The 20,205-nt window shown below is 45.5% G+C and overlaps 1 protein-coding gene across 1 annotated transcript in view; it reads right to left on the reverse strand.

Moving 5' to 3' along the window:
• Positions 1-13,024: 13,024 nt before the first annotated feature.
• LOC139390552 (SH3 domain binding glutamate-rich protein like) overlaps positions 13,025-20,205 on the reverse strand; it is a 45,522-nt gene continuing 38,341 nt past the window's right edge. Inside the window, exons 2-4 of the mRNA XM_071137747.1 lie at positions 19,685-19,870; positions 17,299-17,379; positions 13,025-14,820 (exon numbers count right to left, since the gene is read on the reverse strand). Coding sequence (XP_070993848.1) covers positions 14,785-14,820; positions 17,299-17,379; positions 19,685-19,870 — 303 coding nt within the window. The 3' untranslated portion in view covers positions 13,025-14,784. The remainder of the gene's footprint in view (positions 14,821-17,298; positions 17,380-19,684; positions 19,871-20,205) is intronic.

Here is a 20,205-nt window from a genome sequence, read left to right on the forward strand (position 1 = left end):
TTCAAAGTAGCCACCCTTTGCATTAATCAATCAAATGTATTTATAAAGCCCTTTTTACATTAAACAACGTCACAAAGTGCTATACAGAAACCCAGCCTAAAACCCTAAACAGTAAGCAATGCAGATGTAGAAGCACGGTGGCTAGGAAAAACTCCCTAGAAAGGCCAAAACCTAGGAAGAAACCTAGAGAGGAACCAGGCTCTGAGGGGTGGCCAGTCCTCTTCTGGCTGTGCCGGGTGGAGATTATAACAGTACATGGCCAAGATGTTCAAACGTTCATAGATGACCAGCAGGGTCAACTAACAATAATAATCACAGTGGTTGTAGGTTGCAAGGTCAGCACATCAAGGTCAGCATCTCAGGAGTAAATGTCAGTTGGCTTTTCATAGCCGATCATTCAGAGTCAGAGATAGCAGGTGCGGTAGAGAGAGAGAGTCAAAAACAGCAGGTCTGGGACAGGTAGCACGTCCGATGAACAGGTCAGGGTTCCATAGCCGCAGGCAGAATAGTTGAAACTGGAGCAGCAGCACAGCCAGGTGGACTGGGGACAGCAAGGAGACATGGTCATAGGGCTCAGGTCCTCCGGGAGGGGAGAGAGAGAGAGAGCATACTTATATTCACACAGGACACAGCTTTGCTCACTCTTGGCATTCTCTCAACCAGTTTCATGAGGTAGTCACCTAGAATGCATTTCAATTAACATGTGTACCTTGTTAAAAGTTAATTTAATAAATTTGAGCCAATCAATTGTGTCGTGACAAGGTAAGGGTGGTAAATGGCGCCGAAGGAGATGGCCACCGTTTTACGGTCTCCTAACCAATTGTGCTATCATGTGTTTGTTTTTTTGCGATATATGTAAATTATTTTGTACATAATGTTTCTGCAACCGTATCTTACAGAAGAAAATAGCTTTTGGATATCAGGACAGGGATCACTCACCTCGGATTAGACAAAGATTTCTTCAACAACAACAACAACAAGCAGGACTCACACGATATTCTCCAAACACCCCACAGGGCAGACATCCCAATTATTCGCAAAAGGAAGCGACGCAGAAGAAGAAGAGTTGGATGCCTCGTCCGGACCGGCAGAAGACAACTAGGAAAGCTGCCGTTACCGTCAATATTAATCGCCAACGTGCAATCATTGGACAATAAACTAGACGAGGTAAGATCACGAATATCCTACCAACGGGACATCAAAAACTGTAATGTCCTATGTTTCACGGAATCGTGGCTGAATGACGACATGGATATTCAGTTAGCGGGATACACGCTGCATGGGCAGGATAGAACAGCACACTCCGGTAAGACGAGGGGGGGCGGTCTGTGCATATTTGTAAACAACAGCTGGTGCACAAAATCTAAGGAAGTCTCTAGATTTTGCTCGCCTGAAGTAGAGTATATTGTGTTAAATTGCAGGCCACACTACTTGCCTAGAGAGTTCTCAGCTATACTTTTAGTGGCTGTTTATTTACCACCACAGACAGATGCTGGCACTAAGACTGCACTCCGTCAGCTGTTTTAGGAAATAAGCAAGCAGGAAACCATTCACCCAGAGGCGGTGCTCCTAGTGGCCGGAGACTTTAATGCAGGGAAACTTAAATCAGTTCTACCAAATCTCTATCAACATGTTAAATGTGCAACCAGAGGGAAAAAAAATCTAGATCACCTGTACTCCACACACAGAGACGCATACAAAGCTCTCCCCCTTCCCTCCATTTGGTAAATCCGACCACAACTCTATCCTCTTGATTCCTGCTTACAAGCTAAAATTAAAGCAGGAAGCACCAGTGACTCGGTCTATAAAAAAGTGGTCAGATGAAGCAGATGCTAAACTACAGGACTGTTTTGCTATCACAGACTGGAACATGTTCCGGGATTCTTCCGATGTCATTGAGGAGTACACCATATCAGTCCCTGGCTTTATCAATTTGTGCATTGAGGACGTCGTCCCCACAGTGACTGTGCGTACATACCCCAACCAGAAGCCATGGATTTCAGGCAACATTCGCACTGAGATAAAGGGTAGAGCTTCCGCTTTCAAGATGCGGGACTCTAACCCGGAAGCTTACAAGAAATACCGCTATGCCCTGCGACGAACCATCAAACAGGCAAAGCGTCAATACAGGGCTAAGATTGAATCATACTACACCGGCTCCGACGCTCGTCGGATGTGGCAGGGCTTGCAAACTATTACAGAGTACAAAGGGAAGCACAGCCGTGAGCTGCCCAGTGACACGAGCCTACCAGACGAGCTAAATCACTTCTATGCTCGCTTCGAGGCAAGCAACACTGAGGCATGCATGAGAGCATCAGCTGTTCTGGACGACTGTGTGATCACGCTCTACGTAGCCGACGTGAGTAAGCCCTTTAAACAGGTCAACATACACAAGGCTGCGGAGCCAGACGGATTACCAGGACGTGTGCTCCGGGCATGTGCTGACCAACTGGCAGGTATCTTCACTAACATTTTCAACATGTCCCTGATTGAGTCTGTAATACCAACATGCTTCAAGCAGACCACCATAGTCCCTGTGCCCAAGAACACAAAGGTAACCTGCCTAAATGACTACAGACCCATAGCACTCACGTCCGTAGCCATGAAGTGCTTTGAAAGGCTGGTAATGGCTCACATCAACACCATTATCCCAGAAACCCTAGACCCACTCCAATTTGCATACCGCCCCAACATATCCACAGATGATGCAATCTCTATTACACTCCACACTGCCCTTTCCCACCTGGACGAAAGGAACACCTATGTGAGAATGCTGTTCATTGACTACAGCTCAGCGTTCAACACCATAGAGCCCTCAAAGCTCATCTCCAAGCTAAGGATCCTGGGACTAAACACCTCCATCTGCAACTGGATCCTGGACTTCCTGACAGGCCACCCGCAGGTGGTGAGGTTAGGTAGCAAAACATCTGCCACGCTGATCCTCAACACTGGAGCTCCCCAGGGGTGCGTGCTCAGTCCCCTCCTGTACTCCCTGTTCACCCACGACTGAGGCACGACTCCAACACCATCATTAAGTTTGCTGACGACACAACAGTGATAGGCCTGATCACCGACAACGACGAGACAGCCTATAGGGAGGAGATCAGAGACCTGGTCGGGTGGTGCCAGAATAACAACCTATCCCTCAACGTAACCAAGACTAAGGAGCTGATTGTGGACTACAGGAAAAGGAGCACTGAGCACGCCCCCATTCTCATCGACGGGGCTGTAGTGGAGCAGGTTGAGAGCTTCAAATTCCTTGGTGTCCACATCAACAAATCAAATCAAAACCAATTTTATTTGTCACATACACATGGTTAGCAGATGTTAATGCGACTGTAGCGAAATGCTTGTGCTTCTAGTTCCGACAATGCAGTAATAACCAACGAGTAATCTAACCTAACAATTTCACAACAGCTACCTTATACACACAAGTGTAAAGGGATGAAGAATATGTACATAAAGATATATGAATGAGTGATGGTACAGAACGGCATAGGCAAGATGCAGTAGATGGTATCGAGTACAGTATATACATATGAGATGAGTAATGTAGGGTATGTAAACATTATATTAAGTGGCATTGTTTAAAGTGGCTAGTGATACAATTTTTTTTACATGTATGGCAGCAGCCACTCAATGTTAGTGATGGCTGTTTAACAGTCTGATGGCCTTGAGATAGAAGCTGTTGTTCAGTCTCTCGGTCCCTGCTTTGATGCACCTGTACTGACCTCGCCTTCTGGATGATAGCGGAGGTGAACAGGCAGTGGCTCCCTCTGCTGTTTCCTGAAATCCACGATCATCTCCTTTGTTTTGTTGACGTTGAGTGTGAGGTTATTTTCCTGACACCACACTCCGAGGGCCCTCACTTCCTCCCTGTAGGCTGTCTCGTCGTTGTTGGTAATCAAGCCTACCACTGTAGTGTCGTCCGCAAACTTGATGATTGAGTTGGAAGCGTGCATGGCCACGCAGTTGTGGGTGAACAGGGAGTACAGGAGAGGGCTCAGAACGAACCCTTGTGGGGACCCAGTGTTGAGGATCAGCGGGGTGGAGATGTTGTTACCTACCCTCACCACCTGGGGGCGGCCCATCAGGAAGTCCAGTACCCAGTTGCACAGGGCGGGGTCGAGACCCAGAGTGGACCTATTAGGGCGGTAAGCATATTGGAGTGGGTCTAGGGTGTCAGGTAGGGTGGAGGTGATATAGTCCTTGACTAGTCTCTCAAAGCACTTCATGATGACGGAAGTGAGTTCTACGGGGCGGTAGTCGTTTTGCTCAGTTATCTTAGCTTTCTTGGGAACAGGAACAATGGTGGCCCTCTTGAAGCATGTTGGAACAGCATACTGGGATAAGGATTGATTGAATATATCCGTAAACACACCAGCCAGCTGGTCTGCGCATGCTCTGAGGACGCGGCTGGGGATGCCGTCTGGGCCTGCAACCTTGCGAGGGTGAACACATTTAAATGTTTTACTTACGTCGGCTGCAGTGAAGGAGAGTCCGCAGGTTTTGGTAGCGGGCTGTGTCAGTGGCACTGTATTGTCCTCAATGCGAGCAAAGAAGTTGTTTAGTCTGTCTGGGATCAAGACATCTTGGTCCGCGACAGGGCTGGTTTTCTTTTTGTAATCCGTGATTGACTGTAGACCCTGCCACATGCCTCTTGTTTCTGAGCCGTTGAATTGCGACTCTACTTTGTCTCTATCCTGACGCTTAGCTTGTTTGATTGCCTTGCGGAGGAATAGCTACACTGTTTGTATTCGCTCATGTTTCCGGTCACCTTGCCCTGGTGAAAAGCAGTGGTTTGTGCTTTCAGTTTCGCGCGAATGCTGCCATCAGTTCACAGTTTCTGGTTGGGGAATGTTTTAATAGTTACTGTGGGTACGACATCGCCAATGCACTTGCTAATGAACTCGCTCACCGAATCAGCGTATTCGTCAATGTTATTGTTTGACGCAATGCGGAACATTTCCCAATCCACGTGATCGAAGCAATCTTGAAGCGTGGAATCAGATTGGTCGGACCAGCGTTGAACAGACCTGAGAGCGGGAGCTTCCTGTTTTAGTTTCTGCCTATAGGCTGGAAGCAACCAAATGGAGTCGTGGTCAGCTTTTCCGAAAGGAGGGTGGGGGAGCTCCTTATATGCATCGCGGAAGTTAGAATAACAATGATCCAGGGTTTTACCAGCCCTGGTAGCACAATGCTGATAAATTCTATGCTGATAGAATTTAGGGAGTCTTGTTTTCAGATTAGCCTTGTTAAAATCCCCAGCTACAATGAATGCAACCTCAGGATATGTGGTTTCCAGTTTACATAGAGTCAAATAAAGTTCGTTCAGGGCCATCGATGTGTCTGCTTGGGGGGGAATATATGCGCGCTGTGGTTATAATCAAAGAGAATTCTCTTGGTAGATAATGTGATCGACATTTGATTGTGAGGAATTCTAAGTCAGGTGAACAGAAGGACTGGAGTTACTGTATGTTGTTATGATCACACCACGTCTCGTTAATCATAAGGCATACCCCCCCGCCCCTCTTCTTACCAGAAAGATGTTTGTTTCTGTCGGTGCGATGCGTGAAGAAACCAGCTGGCTGTATCGATTCCAATAGCGTGTCTCGAGTGAGCCATGTTTCCTTGAAGCAAAGAACTTTACAGTCTATGATGTCTCTCTGGAATGCTACCCTTGCTCGGGTTTCATCAACCTTGTTGTCAAGAGACTGGACATTGGCGAGTAGTATCCTAGGGAGTGGTGCGCGATGTGCCCGTCTCCGGAGACGAAGACCGCTTCGTCTGCCCCTTTTACGGCGTCGTTGTTTTTGTTCGCCGGCTGGGATCCGATCCATTGTCCCGGGTGGGGGGCAAAACACAGGTTCTGCTTTGGGAAAGTCGTATTCCTGGTCGTAATGATGGTGAGTTGAGAGGGTAGTGCGTATGGCCCAGTACATCACTGGGGCAAAGCTGTCTGCCATCCAGGACCTCTACACCAGGCGGTGTCAGAGGAAGGCCCTAAAAATTGTCAAAGACCCCAGTCATAGACTGTTCTCTCTACTACCGCATGGCAAGCGGCACCGGAGTGCCAAGTCTCGGACAAAAAGGCTTCTCAACAGTTTTTACCCCCAAGCCATAAGACTCCTGAACAGGTAACCAAATGGTTACCCGGACTATTTGCATTGTGTGCCCTCTCCCAACCCCTCTTTTACACTGCTGCTACTCTCTGTTTATGTTGTATGCATAGTCACTTTAACTATACATTCATGTACATACTACCTAAATTGGCCCGACCAACCAGTGCTCCCGCACATTGGCCAACCAGGCTATCTGCATTGTGTCCCACCACCCGCCAACCCCTCTTTTTACCCTTCTGCTACTCTCTGTTCATCATATATGCATAGTCACTTTAACGATACCTACATGTACATACTACCTCAATAAGCCTGACTAACAGGTGTCTGTATATAGCCTTGCTACTCTTTTTTCAAATGTCTTTTTACTGTTGTTTTATTTCTTTACTTACCTACACACACACACCTTTTTTTTGCACCATTGGTTAGAGCCTGTAAGTAAGCATTTCACTGTAAGGTGAAGGCGTAAGGCACACGTGACAAATAAACTTTGATTTGGTATACAGAAGATAGCCCTACTTGGTAAAAGATCAAGTCCATATTATGGCAAGAACAGCTCAAATAAGCAAAGAGAAACGACAGTCCATCATTACTTTAAGACATGAAGTCACTCAAGAACTTTGGAAGTTTCTTCAAGTGCAGTCGCAAAGCCATCAAACGTTATGATGAAACTGGCTCTCATGAGGACTGCCACAGGAAAGGAAGACCCAGAGTTACCTCCGCTGCAGAGGATAAATTCATTAGAGTTACCAGCCTCAGATTACAGCCCAAATAAATTCTTCACAGAGTTCAAGTAACAGACACATTTCAACATCAACTGTTCAGAGGAGACTGCGTGAATCAGGCCTTCATGGTCGAATTGCTGCAAAGAAATCACTACTAAAGGACAACCATAATTAGAAGAGACTTTCTTGGTCCAAGAATCATAAGCAATGGACATTAAACCAGTGAAAATCTGTCCTTTTGTCTGATGAGTCTAGGTTATGGTGTGGGGTGCAGAGTAGGTGAATGGATAATCTCTGCATGTGTGATTCCCACCGTGAAGCATGGAAAAGGAGGTGTGATGGTGTGGGGGTGCTTCACTGTCAGTGATTTATTTAGAATTCAAGGCACACTTAACCAGCATGGCTACCACAGTATTCTGCAGAGTGAAGGAAAAGCAGCCAACAGGTGCTCAGTATATGTGGGAACTCCTTCCAGACAGTTGAAAAAGCATTCCAGGTGAAGCTGGTTGAGAGAATACGAAGAGTGTGCAAAGCTGTCATCAAGACAAAAGGTGGCTACTTTGAAGAATCTCCAATTCTTCAAATGTTTCTGACTGCTTGTATTCCTGTTGCTGTATTTATATTAGTGTATAGGCTATAAATATCTATTGTGAATATGTGGGTTTGGGCGGGAACAACTGTGGTTCCAATCCTCTCCATGAAGTGGTAAGTGTCCCTGAGAAAGCTGGGGTGCCTGGTGGTGAGAGGGTTAATATAATGGTCTATATACCTTGAGATGTTATAGGATTCACTATTACAATCCGATACAATGGAGGAATTTCAAAGGGAATTGTCCATGTCCCCGGTTCTTTGTGTATCTTTAACAGTAAGTAGAATAGTCTAGGTCGTGGGGTGTCTGTACCGTAGAGAAAGTCCCGTTGTTTTGCTGTGATGTAAATGTTGGTTATAGAGTCTTTTTATTATTGTCCTTAACTCTGTCTTTTGTTGTATACTGTTTTCTATTGGTTTAAAATGTTAGACAATGATCAATTGGCTTCATATACTGTATGTATCAATGTTTATCTATTATTACTATTTCTGAACCTTTATCTGCTGGTATGATGATTATGTTTGGGTTATTTTACAGTTGTTTTGCCAGTTGTTCTATGTGTGTGAGGTTATCCTCACACACATAGAATTTGATAGTTGTGGAGTGTGTTCTTATCTCTCCTGATTAGTCTTCTGATTTTACCATCTATCTGGGAGGTTTTAGGTTAGGGATAGGTTAGGGATAGGTTAGGGTTAGGTTAGGGTAAGGTTAGGGTTAGTCTAACCCTAACCCAGTACAGGATCAGATATGGTAAGAGACTGTATATTCAACCATAGTGTTGTTTGATGATATGAATAATAAACAAACATTATGCATTGACTTGGTTTTATTGTTTTATTATGTTAAAAAGGAGAGCAAAGGAAAGGCAAAATAAAACATGATATATCAAATTTAATAAAACCATGTTCTATTCCATCGTCCTGTCTGTTAAAATCCATTTTCTAGAACTTCTCATTCAGGCCATTTGGAGTTATTGGCTGTAGGTGCTGGTTCAACTCCCGTTCTATCCTCTTTCGATATGTAGAGGGATTTAGGGTTACTGTTAACATCAGCTGACCCTAAATCCCTGACTGGTGGTAGTGCAGCTCATTGTAGGGGCGGGTTTAGGGGTGGGGCCTATGGTAGTTATACTCACTGTAGGGGTGGGGTTAGGGTTGGGGTTAGGAGTGGGGCCTATTGTAGTGCTGCTCACTGTAGGGGTGGGGCCTATACCCTACAATAGAGCATCATGCATTCAACTTCTGACGTGGCTGCGTGAACTTCTAACTCGGCTGCATGGACTTCTAACTCGGCTGCATGAACTTCTAACTCGGCTGCATGGACTTCTAACGCCGCTGCATGAACTTCTAACTCGGCTGCATGAACTTCTAACTCGGCTGCATGAACTTCTAACTCGGCTGCATGAACTTCTAACTCGGCTGCATGAACTTCTAACGCCGCTGCGTGAACTTCTAACTCGGCTGCGTGAACTTCTAACTCGGCTGCATGGACTTCTAACTCGGCTGCGTGAACTTCTAACTCGGCTGCGTGAACTTCTAACGCGGCTGCATGAACTTCTAACGCGGCTGCGTGAACTTCTAACTCGGCTGCATGAACTTCTAACTCGGCTGCATGGACTTCTAACTCGGCTGCATGGACTTCTAACGCGGCTGCATGGACTTCTAACGCGGCTGCATGAACTTCTAACTCGGCTGCATGGACTTCTAACTCGGCTGCATGGACTTCTAACGCGGCTGCATGAACTTCTAACTCGGCTGCATGAACTTCTAACGCGGCTGCATGAACTTCTAACTCGGCTGCGTAAACTTCTAACGCGGCTGCGTGAACTTCTAACTCGGCTGCATGAACTTCTAACGCGGCTGCGTGAACTTCTAACTCGGCTGCATGAACTTCTAACTCGGCTGCGTGACCTTCTAACGCGGCTGCATGAACTTCTAACTCGGCTGCGTGACCTTCTAACGCGGCTGCATGAACTTCTAACGCGGCTGCGTGAACTTCTAACTCGGCTGCGTGAACTTCTAACGCGGCTGCATGAACTTCTAACTCGGCTGCATGAACTTCTGACGTGGCTGCATGAACTTCTAACGCGGCTGCGTGAACTTCTAACTCGGCTGCGTGAACTTCTAACGCGGCTGCATGAACTTCTAACTCGGCTGCATGAACTTCTAACGCGGCTGCGTGAACTTCTAACTCGGCTGCGTGAACTTCTAACGCGGCTGCGTGAACTTCTAACGCGGCTGCATGAACTTCTAACGCGGCTGCGTGAACTTCTAACTCGGCTGCGTGAACTTCTAACGCCGCTGCATGAACTTCTAACTCGGCTGCATGAACTTCTGACGCGGCTGCGTGAACTTCTAACTCGGCTGCATGAACTTCTAACTCGGCTGCATGGACTTCTAACGCCGCTGCATGAACTTCTAACTCGGCTGCGTGAACTTCTGACGTGGCTGCGTGAACTTCTAACGCCGCTGCATGAACTTCTAACTCGGCTGCATGAACTTCTGACGCGGCTGCGTGAACTTCTAACTCGGCTGCATCAACTTCTAACTCGGCTGCATGAACTTCTAACTCGGCTGCATGAACTTCTAACTCGGCTGCATCAACTTCTAACTCGGCTGCATGAACTTTAACTCGGCTGCATGAACTTCTAACGCCGCTGCATGAACTTCTAACTCGGCTGCATGAACTTCTAACGCGGCTGCATGAACTTCTAACTCGGCTGCATGAACTTCTAACTCGGCTGCATGGACTTCTAACTCGGCTGCATGAACTTCTAACGCGGCTGCGTGAACTTCTAACTCGGCTGCATGAACTTCTAACTCGGCTGCATGAACTTCTAACGCCGCTGCATGAACTTCTAACTCGGCTGCGTGAACTTCTGACGTGGCTGCGTGAACTTCTAACGCCGCTGCATGAACTTCTAACTCGGCTGCATCAACTTCTAACTCGGCTGCATGAACTTCTAACTCGGCTGCATGAACTTCTAACTCGGCTGCATCAACTTCTAACTCGGCTGCATGAACTTCTAACGCCGCTGCATGAACTTCTAACTCGGCTGCATGAACTTCTAACGCGGCTGCATGAACTTCTAACTCGGCTGCATGAACTTCTAACTCGGCTGCATGGACTTCTAACTCGGCTGCATGAACTTCTAACGCGGCTGCGTGAACTTCTAACTCGGCTGCGTGAACTTCTAACTCGGCTGCATGGACTTCTAACGCCGCTGCATGAACTTCTAACTCGGCTGCATGAACTTCTGACGCGGCTGCGTGAACTTCTAACTCGGCTGCATGAACTTCTAACGCGGCTGCGTGAACTTCTAACGCGGCTGCGTGAACTTCTAACGCGGCTGCGTGAACTTCTAACGCGGCTGCATGAACTTCTAACGCGGCTGCGTGAACTTCTAACTCGGCTGCATGGACTTCTAACTCGGCTGCATGAACTTCTAACGCGGCTGCATGAACTTCTGACGTGGCTGCATGGACTTCTAATGCGGTTGCATGGGATTTGTCAGATATAAAGCTGCTGGATTTCGTTGCATTCAAAGGTAGTGTAGGCGATAAGGTTACACAAGGTGCTGCTTGTGGATTTGACAGCTCTAATGCAGATCCACTTCCGACAAAACAAACGCCATACGGTGTCAACGCTAATGTGATTGAATCGAGCCCTAGAACTTTCAGATTTAGTTTTTTCCTCTGTTTGCATGGATATTGGCATACTTTGCATTCAGAAAGTATTCAGACCCCTTGACCTTTTTCCACATGTTGTTACGTTACAGCCTTATTCTAAAATGGATTGAATAAATACAAATCTACGCACAATACCCCATAATGACAAAGCGAAAACAGGTTTTTAGAAATGTTTGCAAATGTATTAAAAATAAAAAAACAGATACCTTATTTACATAAGTATTCAGACACTTTACTATGAGATTTGAAATTGAGCTCAGGTGCATCCTGTTTCCATTGATCATCATTGAGATGTTTCTACAGGTTGATTGGAGTCCACCTGCGGTAAATTCAATTGATTGGACATGATTTGGAAAGGCACACACTTGTCTATATAAGGTCCCACAGTTGACAGTGTATGTCAGAGCAGAAATCAAGCCACGAGGTCAAAGGAATTGTCCGTAGAGCTCCGAGACAGGATTGTGTGGAGGCACAGATCTAAGAAGGGTACCAAAAAATGTCTGCAGCATTGAAGGTCCCCAAGAACAGTGGCCTCCATCATTCTTAAATGGAAGAAGTTTGGAACCACCAACACTCTTCCTAGAGCTGGCCGCCCGGCCAAACTGAGCAATCGGGGAGAAGAGCCTTGGTCAAGGAGGTCTCTGCAGCACTCCATCAATCAGGCTTTTATGGTAGAGTGGCCAGACGGAAGCCACTCCTCAGTAAAAGGCACATGACAGCCTGCTTGGAGTTTGGCAAAAGGCACCTAAAGGCTCATAAAGACTCTCAGATAAAAGCAAGATTCAACTCTTTGACTTGAATGAATGCCAAGCGTCATGTTGGGGATGCTGGTATGATGGTGACCAAACTGGTCCATGTTGGGGATGCTGGTATGATAGTGACTAAACTGGTCCATATTGGGGATGCTGGTATGATGGTGACCCAACTGGTCCATGTTGGGGTTGCTGGTATGATGGTGACCAAACTGGTCCGTATTGGGGATGCTGGTATGATGGTGACCAAACTGGTCCATATTGGGGATGCTGGTATGATAGTGACCAAACTGGTCCATATTGGGGATGCTGGTATGATGGTGACCAAACAGGTGCGTGTTGGGGATGCTGGTATGATGGTGGCCAAACGGGTGCGTGTTGGGGATGCTGGTAGGATAGTGACCAAACTGGTGTGTGTTGTGGATGCTGGTATGATAGTGACCAAACTGGTCCATATTGGGGATGCTGGTATGATGGTGACCAAACTGGTCCATATTGGGGTTGCTGGTATGATGGTGACCAAACTGGTCCATATTGGGGTTGCTGGTATGATGGTGACCAAACTGGTCCATATTGGGGATGCTGGTATGATAGTGACCAAACTGGTCCATATTGGGGATGCTGGTATGATGGTGACCAAACTGGTGCATGTTGGGGATGCTGGTATAATAGTGACCAAACTGGTCCGTATTGGGGATGCTGGTATGATAGTGACCAAACTGGTCCATATTGGGGATGCTGGTATGATGGTGACCAAACAGGTGCGTGTTGGGGATGCTGGTATGATGGTGACCAAACGGGTGCGTGTTGGGGATGCTGGTAGGATAGTGACCAAACTGGTGCGTGTTGTGGATGCTGGTATGATAGTGACCAAACTGGTCCATATTGTGGATGCTGGTATGATGGTGACCAAACTGGTCCATATTGGGGTTGCTGGTATGATGGTGACCAAACTGGTCCATATTGGGGATGCTGGTATGATGGTGACCAAACGGTCCATATTGGGGATGCTGGTATGGTGACCAAACTGGTCCATATTGGGGATGCTCGTATAATGGTGACCAAACTGGTCCATGCTGGTCAAACTGTTCTTACCACGCCCATCATTATTATATTTCCCAGAATGCTCTATTGTAATTGTTTCAATATCTTTTTTTGTTAGTGTTTTTGCATTGACTGATTAATGAATCTTATGCAACACAAAGACAAATCTAGAGGCGAAAGATACATAATATACATTTTTCTCAACTATTGCATCCATTACTGAAATGGTTGTTCCAGATGGTTTAGGTCATCTAATTTATTAATCTTTCTGACTGCTAAAACACTGCTAAGGCACCATGAAAACACTGCTAAGGCACCATGAAAACACTGCTAAGGCACCGCGAAAACGCTGCTAAGGCACCGCGAAAACGCTGCTAAGGCACCGCGAAAACGCTGCTAAGGCACCGCGAAAACGCTGCTAAGGCACCACGAAAACGCTGCTAAGGCACCACGAAAACGCTGCTAAGGCACCACGAAAACACTGCTAAGGCTGGTCACCAGCCAAACCAGCTCCTATGCTGGACCAGCCTGTATGGACCCCAAAAGGAGCCTTGGCCCCCCAAAAATGTAATTTCGATCTCTGAGCACACTTGTTTTCCTTAGAGATGATTACAATAGCCACTGCACCAAAAGACATGTGTAACTGTGTGTATTGTTGTCAGACAGGACCATACAGCACTGAATGAGAGAACATTTGACTTATCTATTAATCAGCTACCAAAAAGTAAAACTTAAATTCATCATAAAAATTCATAGTTGATATTTACGCCTATTGTAAATGTGTTTACAGGTCTATATTTACAAGATGCATTAAAAGTATGTAAGACAGCAGATTACTTGTATTCCACATTTTTGCAATATCAGTTGCAATATTGGGTTCCATGAGTTTCTGTCACAACATCATTCAACCATCCATTTGACAAATGGGAGGAGACATTAGAGATGTGAAAAGACATGGTTGTGTTTTGTTCCACCTCGGGTAAGGTTATCTAAAAAGAAATGTGGAGGCCTTGCCACTAGCCTATACAGTTTCTAGACAGTCAATGTGTGATAACATCAATGCACAACGCTGTTATAACCAGTAAAACAACTCTCAGATCTTTATTGTACATACAAATAAGACTATTATGGTGAGGCAGAGAAGAGAGGAGAGATTATATGGATCATATTATACTATGGCACCAAGCTGAACAAACATTCTGACCAGTATATGTGTGAATCTGAATTGAGTAGTTAGCGGTATACAGACATGTTTACAATAATACATCATCTCTCTGCTTCCGTTACAGATGTATATTTTGGCATGTTATATTTGTATTACTTCATGTTATCTTTATCACATTTCATCTCTATCGAAACATTAAGTCACAGGGCCTCAGGCATAAAACAACTAGCATCTAGGTGCCGTGTTCTCTGTAGAACAGAAGATGGTCAGATTGCTGAGAATAGTGGAGGGAGAGGAAGAAGTAGACAGGAGGACAGCTGGGACATTTGGAGAGAGGAGGAAGGCAACATTTTGTGTTTAACATTAGAGAGAAGTGCTACTCTGATAGTACATCCTGTCTTCTAGAGGACATGCATTCAGACTGACTGGGACATCATGACATCAGGTGTGGAGACATTCAGACAACAGGCTTTAAGGCCAGCGGATGGACTCATGGGTACCCAGCATGCTCTGCTTCAGTACCTCCTCACACCCAGCTGATAAGGCACAGCTGAAGCATGAGACACAACAACAACAAAACTAAACTAAACATCTGGAAAGAACCCCCTGACCTCTAACAAAGTGAGAATAATATGCCCAGCAGGCTCTGGCTTGGTCATGGTCTGGTCTGGTCTGTGGTTGGAGGAAGGAGCACTGTGGAACTATTGCTGCTCTCTCTTGGCTAGGGCCTCAGCCTCCTACAGAGAGAAATATGAAGAGAGAGCGGGAGGGAGAGAGAGAGGTGGGAAAAGGGAGAGTGAGATTGGGAGGGGGGAGAGCGAGAGAGAGGAAGAGGGAGGGGGAGAGAGAGAGAGGTATAGAGAATGGGGAAGGGGAGAGAGAGAGGTGTAGAGTGGAAAAGGGGAGAGAGAGAGTGGGGCGGGAGAGAGAGAGGGAGAGTGAGGAGGGGGACAGAGGTGTGGTGAATTTTAGTAGTAAGGTCTGTTGGTTTTAACAGCTTCAGTGTGACCAAAGAAAGCCCCTGTATCTCCATGGTGATAGACACACCTCCCTGAAGTTCCCTGAGTGGCAGAGAGGGGGAGCCAGGGTGCAGAGACAGACAGACAAAGGGGTATGTATATACAGGATGAAGTTGGGTTTGGTAATATGTGTAACTGATAGAAGACAGAATGTGACAGGTGTGGTTATGGTTAAGTGTTAATAAATGTGAGGGGTGTGTGGTTATGGTTAAGTGTGAGGTATTTGCATTTATTATGGATCCCCATTAGTTCCTGTCAAGGCAGCAGCTATTCTTCCTGGGGTCCAGCAACACACATACATTCAGAACAGATTTCACAACACATTAAATTTGTGCCCTCAGGCCCCTACTCTACTGCCACATATCTACAACACAAAATCCATGTGTACGTGTGTGTATAGTGCATATGTTATCGTGTGTGTGTGTATGCATGTGTCTGTGCGTATGTTTGTGTTGCTTCACAGTCCTCGCTTCCATAAAGTGTATTTGTATCTGTTTTTTAATCTAATTCTCCTGCTGCATCAGTTACCTGATGTGGAATAGAGTTCCATGTAGTCATGGCTCTATGTAGTATTTTAGACAGACAGCTCGGTGCATTCAACATGTCAATAACTCTGACAAATACAAGTTGTGATGAAGTCAATCTCTCTTCCACTTTGAGCCAGGAGAGATTGACATGCATATTATTAATATTAGCTCTCTGTGTACATCCAAGGTAAAAAGAGGCTATTCTTTTAGTACAGTTCACAAACACAGTAAGGCAGTTTGATTACTATGCTGCCCTGTTCTGAGCCAGTTGTGGCACCTCATTGTGGCACTTGACCAGACGACTGAACAGTAGTCCAGGTACGTCAAAACTAGGGCCTGTAGGATCTGCCTTGTTGATAGTGTTGTTAAGAAGGTAGAAACTAGGACCTGTAGGATCTGCCTTGTTGATAGTGTTGTTAAGAAGTTAGAAACTAGGGCCTGTAGGACCTGCCTTGTTGATAGTGTTGCTAAGAGGGTAGAAACTAGGGCCTGTAGGACCTGCCTTGTTGATAGTGTTGTTAAGAAGGTAGAAACTAGGGCCTGTAGGACCTGCCTTGTTGATAGTGTTGTTAAGAAGGTAGAAACTAGGGCCTGTAGGACCTGCCTTGTTGATAGTGTTGTTAAGAAGGTAGAAACTAGGGCCTGTAGGACCTGCCTTGTTGATAGTGTTGTTAAGAAGGTAGAAATTAGGGCCTGTAGGATCTGCCTTGTTGATAGTGTTGTTAAGAAGGTAGAAACTAGGGCCTGTAGGACCTGCCTTGTTGATAGTGTTGTTAAGAAGGTAGAAATTAGGGCCTGTAGGATCTGCCTTGTTGATAGTGTTGTTAAGAAGGTAGAAACTAGAGCCTGTAGGACCTGCCTTGTTGATAGTGCTGTTAAGAAGGTAGCGCAGCACTTTATTATAGACAGACTTCTCCCCATCTTAGCTACTGTTGTATCAATATGCTTTGACCATGACAGTTTACAATCGAGGGTTACTCCAAGCAGTTTAGTTACCTCAACTTGCTCAATTTCCACATTATTCATTACAAGATACAGTTGAGGTTTAGGGTTTAGTGAATGATTTGTCCCAAATACAATGCTTTTAGTTTTAGAAAAATTTAGTTCTAACTTATTCCTTGCCACCCATTCTGAAACTAACTGCAGCTCTTTGTTAAGTGTACCTTGGACTAAAGTTGATGACTAAAGTTAGAGTGTGTTACCTTAGAGCCTGGTGGGGTGCTCATCAGCCTCAGACAGAGGATGTGGGTGGGACTTCCAACCCTCTGAGGTTTTAGCCTACTATAGTAACTGACTGTAGGCCTAGAATGCTCATGTAGCCTAATATAATAATAATGTCTTGCAGTAAAATGATACAGAATGGCACCGGAGGGGATGGCTGACATTTTACAGGCTCCTAACCAATTGCACTATTTTTTGTGTTTTTTCGCATTGTTTGTAACTTATTTTGTACATAATGTTGATTATTTCTTTAATGAGTCTGACAAGAAGGATATAACGTTGCTCTCAGACAAGTCCCAAATCCCCATCATTCACATGAAGAACATAAGGAACTACAGGGGGCGGAGATCAAGGTGCCTTGCAAGAATTGGGCGGCGAGTGGGTTATCTGATTCTGCCTCTACCAGACCCAGGAAGAGTTAGGGATTTGGGTGTAGAGGTTAGGGTACCTTAGATCCAGGGGGAGCGGTGAGACCCAGGAAAGCGTAGACAATATTGTCTTCTCTGGCATCAAAGAACGCCTCGTAGTTCTGAAGGAGAGAGAGATAAATCCCTTATAAACCCTACAGCCATGTAGTTCTGAAGGAGAGAGAGATGAACCCCTTATAAACCCTACCGCCTCGTAGTTCTGAAGGAGAGAGAGATAAATCCCTTATAAACCCTACAGCCATGTAGTTCTGAAGGAGAGAGAGATGAACCCCTTATAAACCCTACAGCCTCGTAGTTCTGAAGGAGAGAGAGATAAATCCCTTATAAACCCTACAGCCATGTAGTTCTGAAGGAGAGAGAGATAAACCCCTTATAAACCCTACAGCCTCGTAGTTCTGAAGGAGAGAGAGATAAATCCCTTATAAACCCTACAGCCATGTAGTTCTGAAGGAGAGAGAGATAAATCCCTTATAAACCCTACAGCCTCGTAGTTCTGAAGGAGAGAGAGATAAACCCTACAGCCATGTAGTTCTGAAGGAGAGAGAGATAAAAACCCTTATAAACCCTACAGCCATGTAGTTCTGAAGGAGAGAGAGATAAACCCCTTATAAACCCTACAGCCTCGTAGTTCTGAAGGAGAGAGAGATGAACCCTACAGCCATGTAGTTCTGAAGGAGAGAGATAAACCCCTTATAAACCCTACAGCCTCGTAGTTCTGAAGGAGAGAGAGATAAACCCTACAGCCATGTAGTTCTGAAGGAGAGAGAGATAAACCCTACAGCCATGTAGTTCTGAAGGAGAGAGAGATAACCCCCTTATAAACCCTACAGCCATGTAGTTCTGAAGGAGAGAGAGATAACCCCCTTATAAACCCTACAGCCTCGTAGTTCTGAAGGAGAGAGATAAACCCCTTATAAACCCTACAGCCATGTAGTTCTGAAGGAGAGAGATAAACCCCTTATAAACCCTACAGCCTCGTAGTTCTGAAGGAGAGAGATAAACCCCTTATAAACCCTACAGCCATGTAGTTCTGAAGGAGAGAGAGATAACCCCCTTATAAACCCTACAGCCTCGTAGTTCTGAAGGAGAGAGATAAACCCCTTATAAACCCTACAGCCATGTAGTTCTGAAGGAGAGAGATAAACCCCTTATAAACCCTACAGCCTCGTAGTTCTGAAGGAGAGAGATAAACCCCTTATAAACCCTACAGCCATGTAGTTCTGAAGGAGAGAGATAAACCCCTTATAAACCCTACAGCCTCGTAGTTCTGAAGGAGAGAGAGATAACCCCCTTATAAACCCTACAGCCATGTAGTTCTGAAGGAGAGAGATAAACCCCTTATAAACCCTACAGCCTCGTAGTTCTGAAGGAGAGAGAGATAAACCCCTTATAAACCCTACAGCCATGTAGTTCTGAAGGAGAGAGATAAACCCCTTATAAACCCTACAGCCTCGTAGTTCTGAAGGAGAGAGAGATAACCCCCTTATAAACCCTACAGCCTCGTAGTTCTGAAGGAGAGAGAGATAAATCCCTTATAAACCCTACAGCCTCGTAGTTCTGAAGGAGAGAGAGAAGGTTAACAGGAGCTATTCAATAATAGCAAGTCCAGCTTATTTTATTATCTCACAGGACAAGCTGGCTTCACACCCAACAGCAAAAACAGTTACGTTACAACACACACACACACACACACACACACACACACACACACACACACACACACACACACTTTACTACAGAGCACAAACTTTACTGAAGCTTCATGTCATCTCCTCTGTCTTATGTGTTATTGAACCCTCTACTACATCCTCTATTAGTCCTTTATACCATAACCTCATCACCCCTCTACTACATCCTCTATTAGTCCTTTATACCATAACCTCATCACCCCTCTACTACATCCTCTATTAGTCCTTTATACCATAACCTCATCACCCCTCTGCTACATCCTCTATTAGTCCTTTATACCATAACCTCATCACCCCTCTACTACATCCTCTATTAGTCCTTTATACCATAACCCCATCACCCCTCTACTACATCCTCTATTAGCCCTTTATACCATAACCTCATCACCCCTCTACTACATCCTCTATTAGTCCTTTATACCAAAACCTCATCACCCCTCTACTGATGAGGTGATGAGGTTATGGTCATTTATACCATAACCTCATCACCCCTCTACTACATCCTATTAGTCAACATGATGCCTGACTGACTGAGCTGAACCCACATTCAACTCTCTAAACCTGGACAGAAAAACTGGGTCAATCTAATGAAAACTCTAGTAGGGCTGTTACAGACTAACATAGAAACAGAATGATGCTCGTACACCTGCTGAGTGAGTGATACCAAGCATGATACCAATCCATTAGAATTCACTATCGCTCATTATCCTGCACCCACCCCGCAGTATCTGTCCTGGTTGAAGATCTGCGGAGGTAGAGGGTTCCCTGCAGCGGGTCGAGCCTCCTCCGGAACATTCTCTCTCATCCACTTCCTGTTGTCCTCATTGGCAGCGATGTCACACTCCTCAAACTCAATCTTATTGGCTGACAGGAAGCCCATCACATCCTGCTGCTGTTTCTTTATCTGTAAGAAGGGGAGGAGGGATGTGTTCATTTCATATTCATATTGTCTTTCTTTTTGTTATCTCTTCTGTGAGGAACTGAAGTCAGCTGTACTGAGAACTGTGTAGAGTCAGCTGTACTGAGAACAGTGTAGAGTCAGCTGTACTGAGAACTGTGTAGAGTCAGCTGTACTGAGAACAGTGTAGAGTCAGCTGTACTGAGAACTGTGTAGAGTCAGCTGTACTGAGAACTGTCTAGAGTCAGCTGTACTGAGAACAGTGTAGAGTCAGCTGTACTGAGAGCTGTCTAGAGTCAGCTGTACTGAGAACTGTGTAGAGTCAGCTGTACTGAGAACTG

Source organism: Oncorhynchus clarkii, chromosome 31, assembly GCF_045791955.1.
Source record: "Oncorhynchus clarkii lewisi isolate Uvic-CL-2024 chromosome 31, UVic_Ocla_1.0, whole genome shotgun sequence".
Lineage (NCBI taxonomy): Eukaryota > Metazoa > Chordata > Actinopteri > Salmoniformes > Salmonidae > Oncorhynchus > Oncorhynchus clarkii.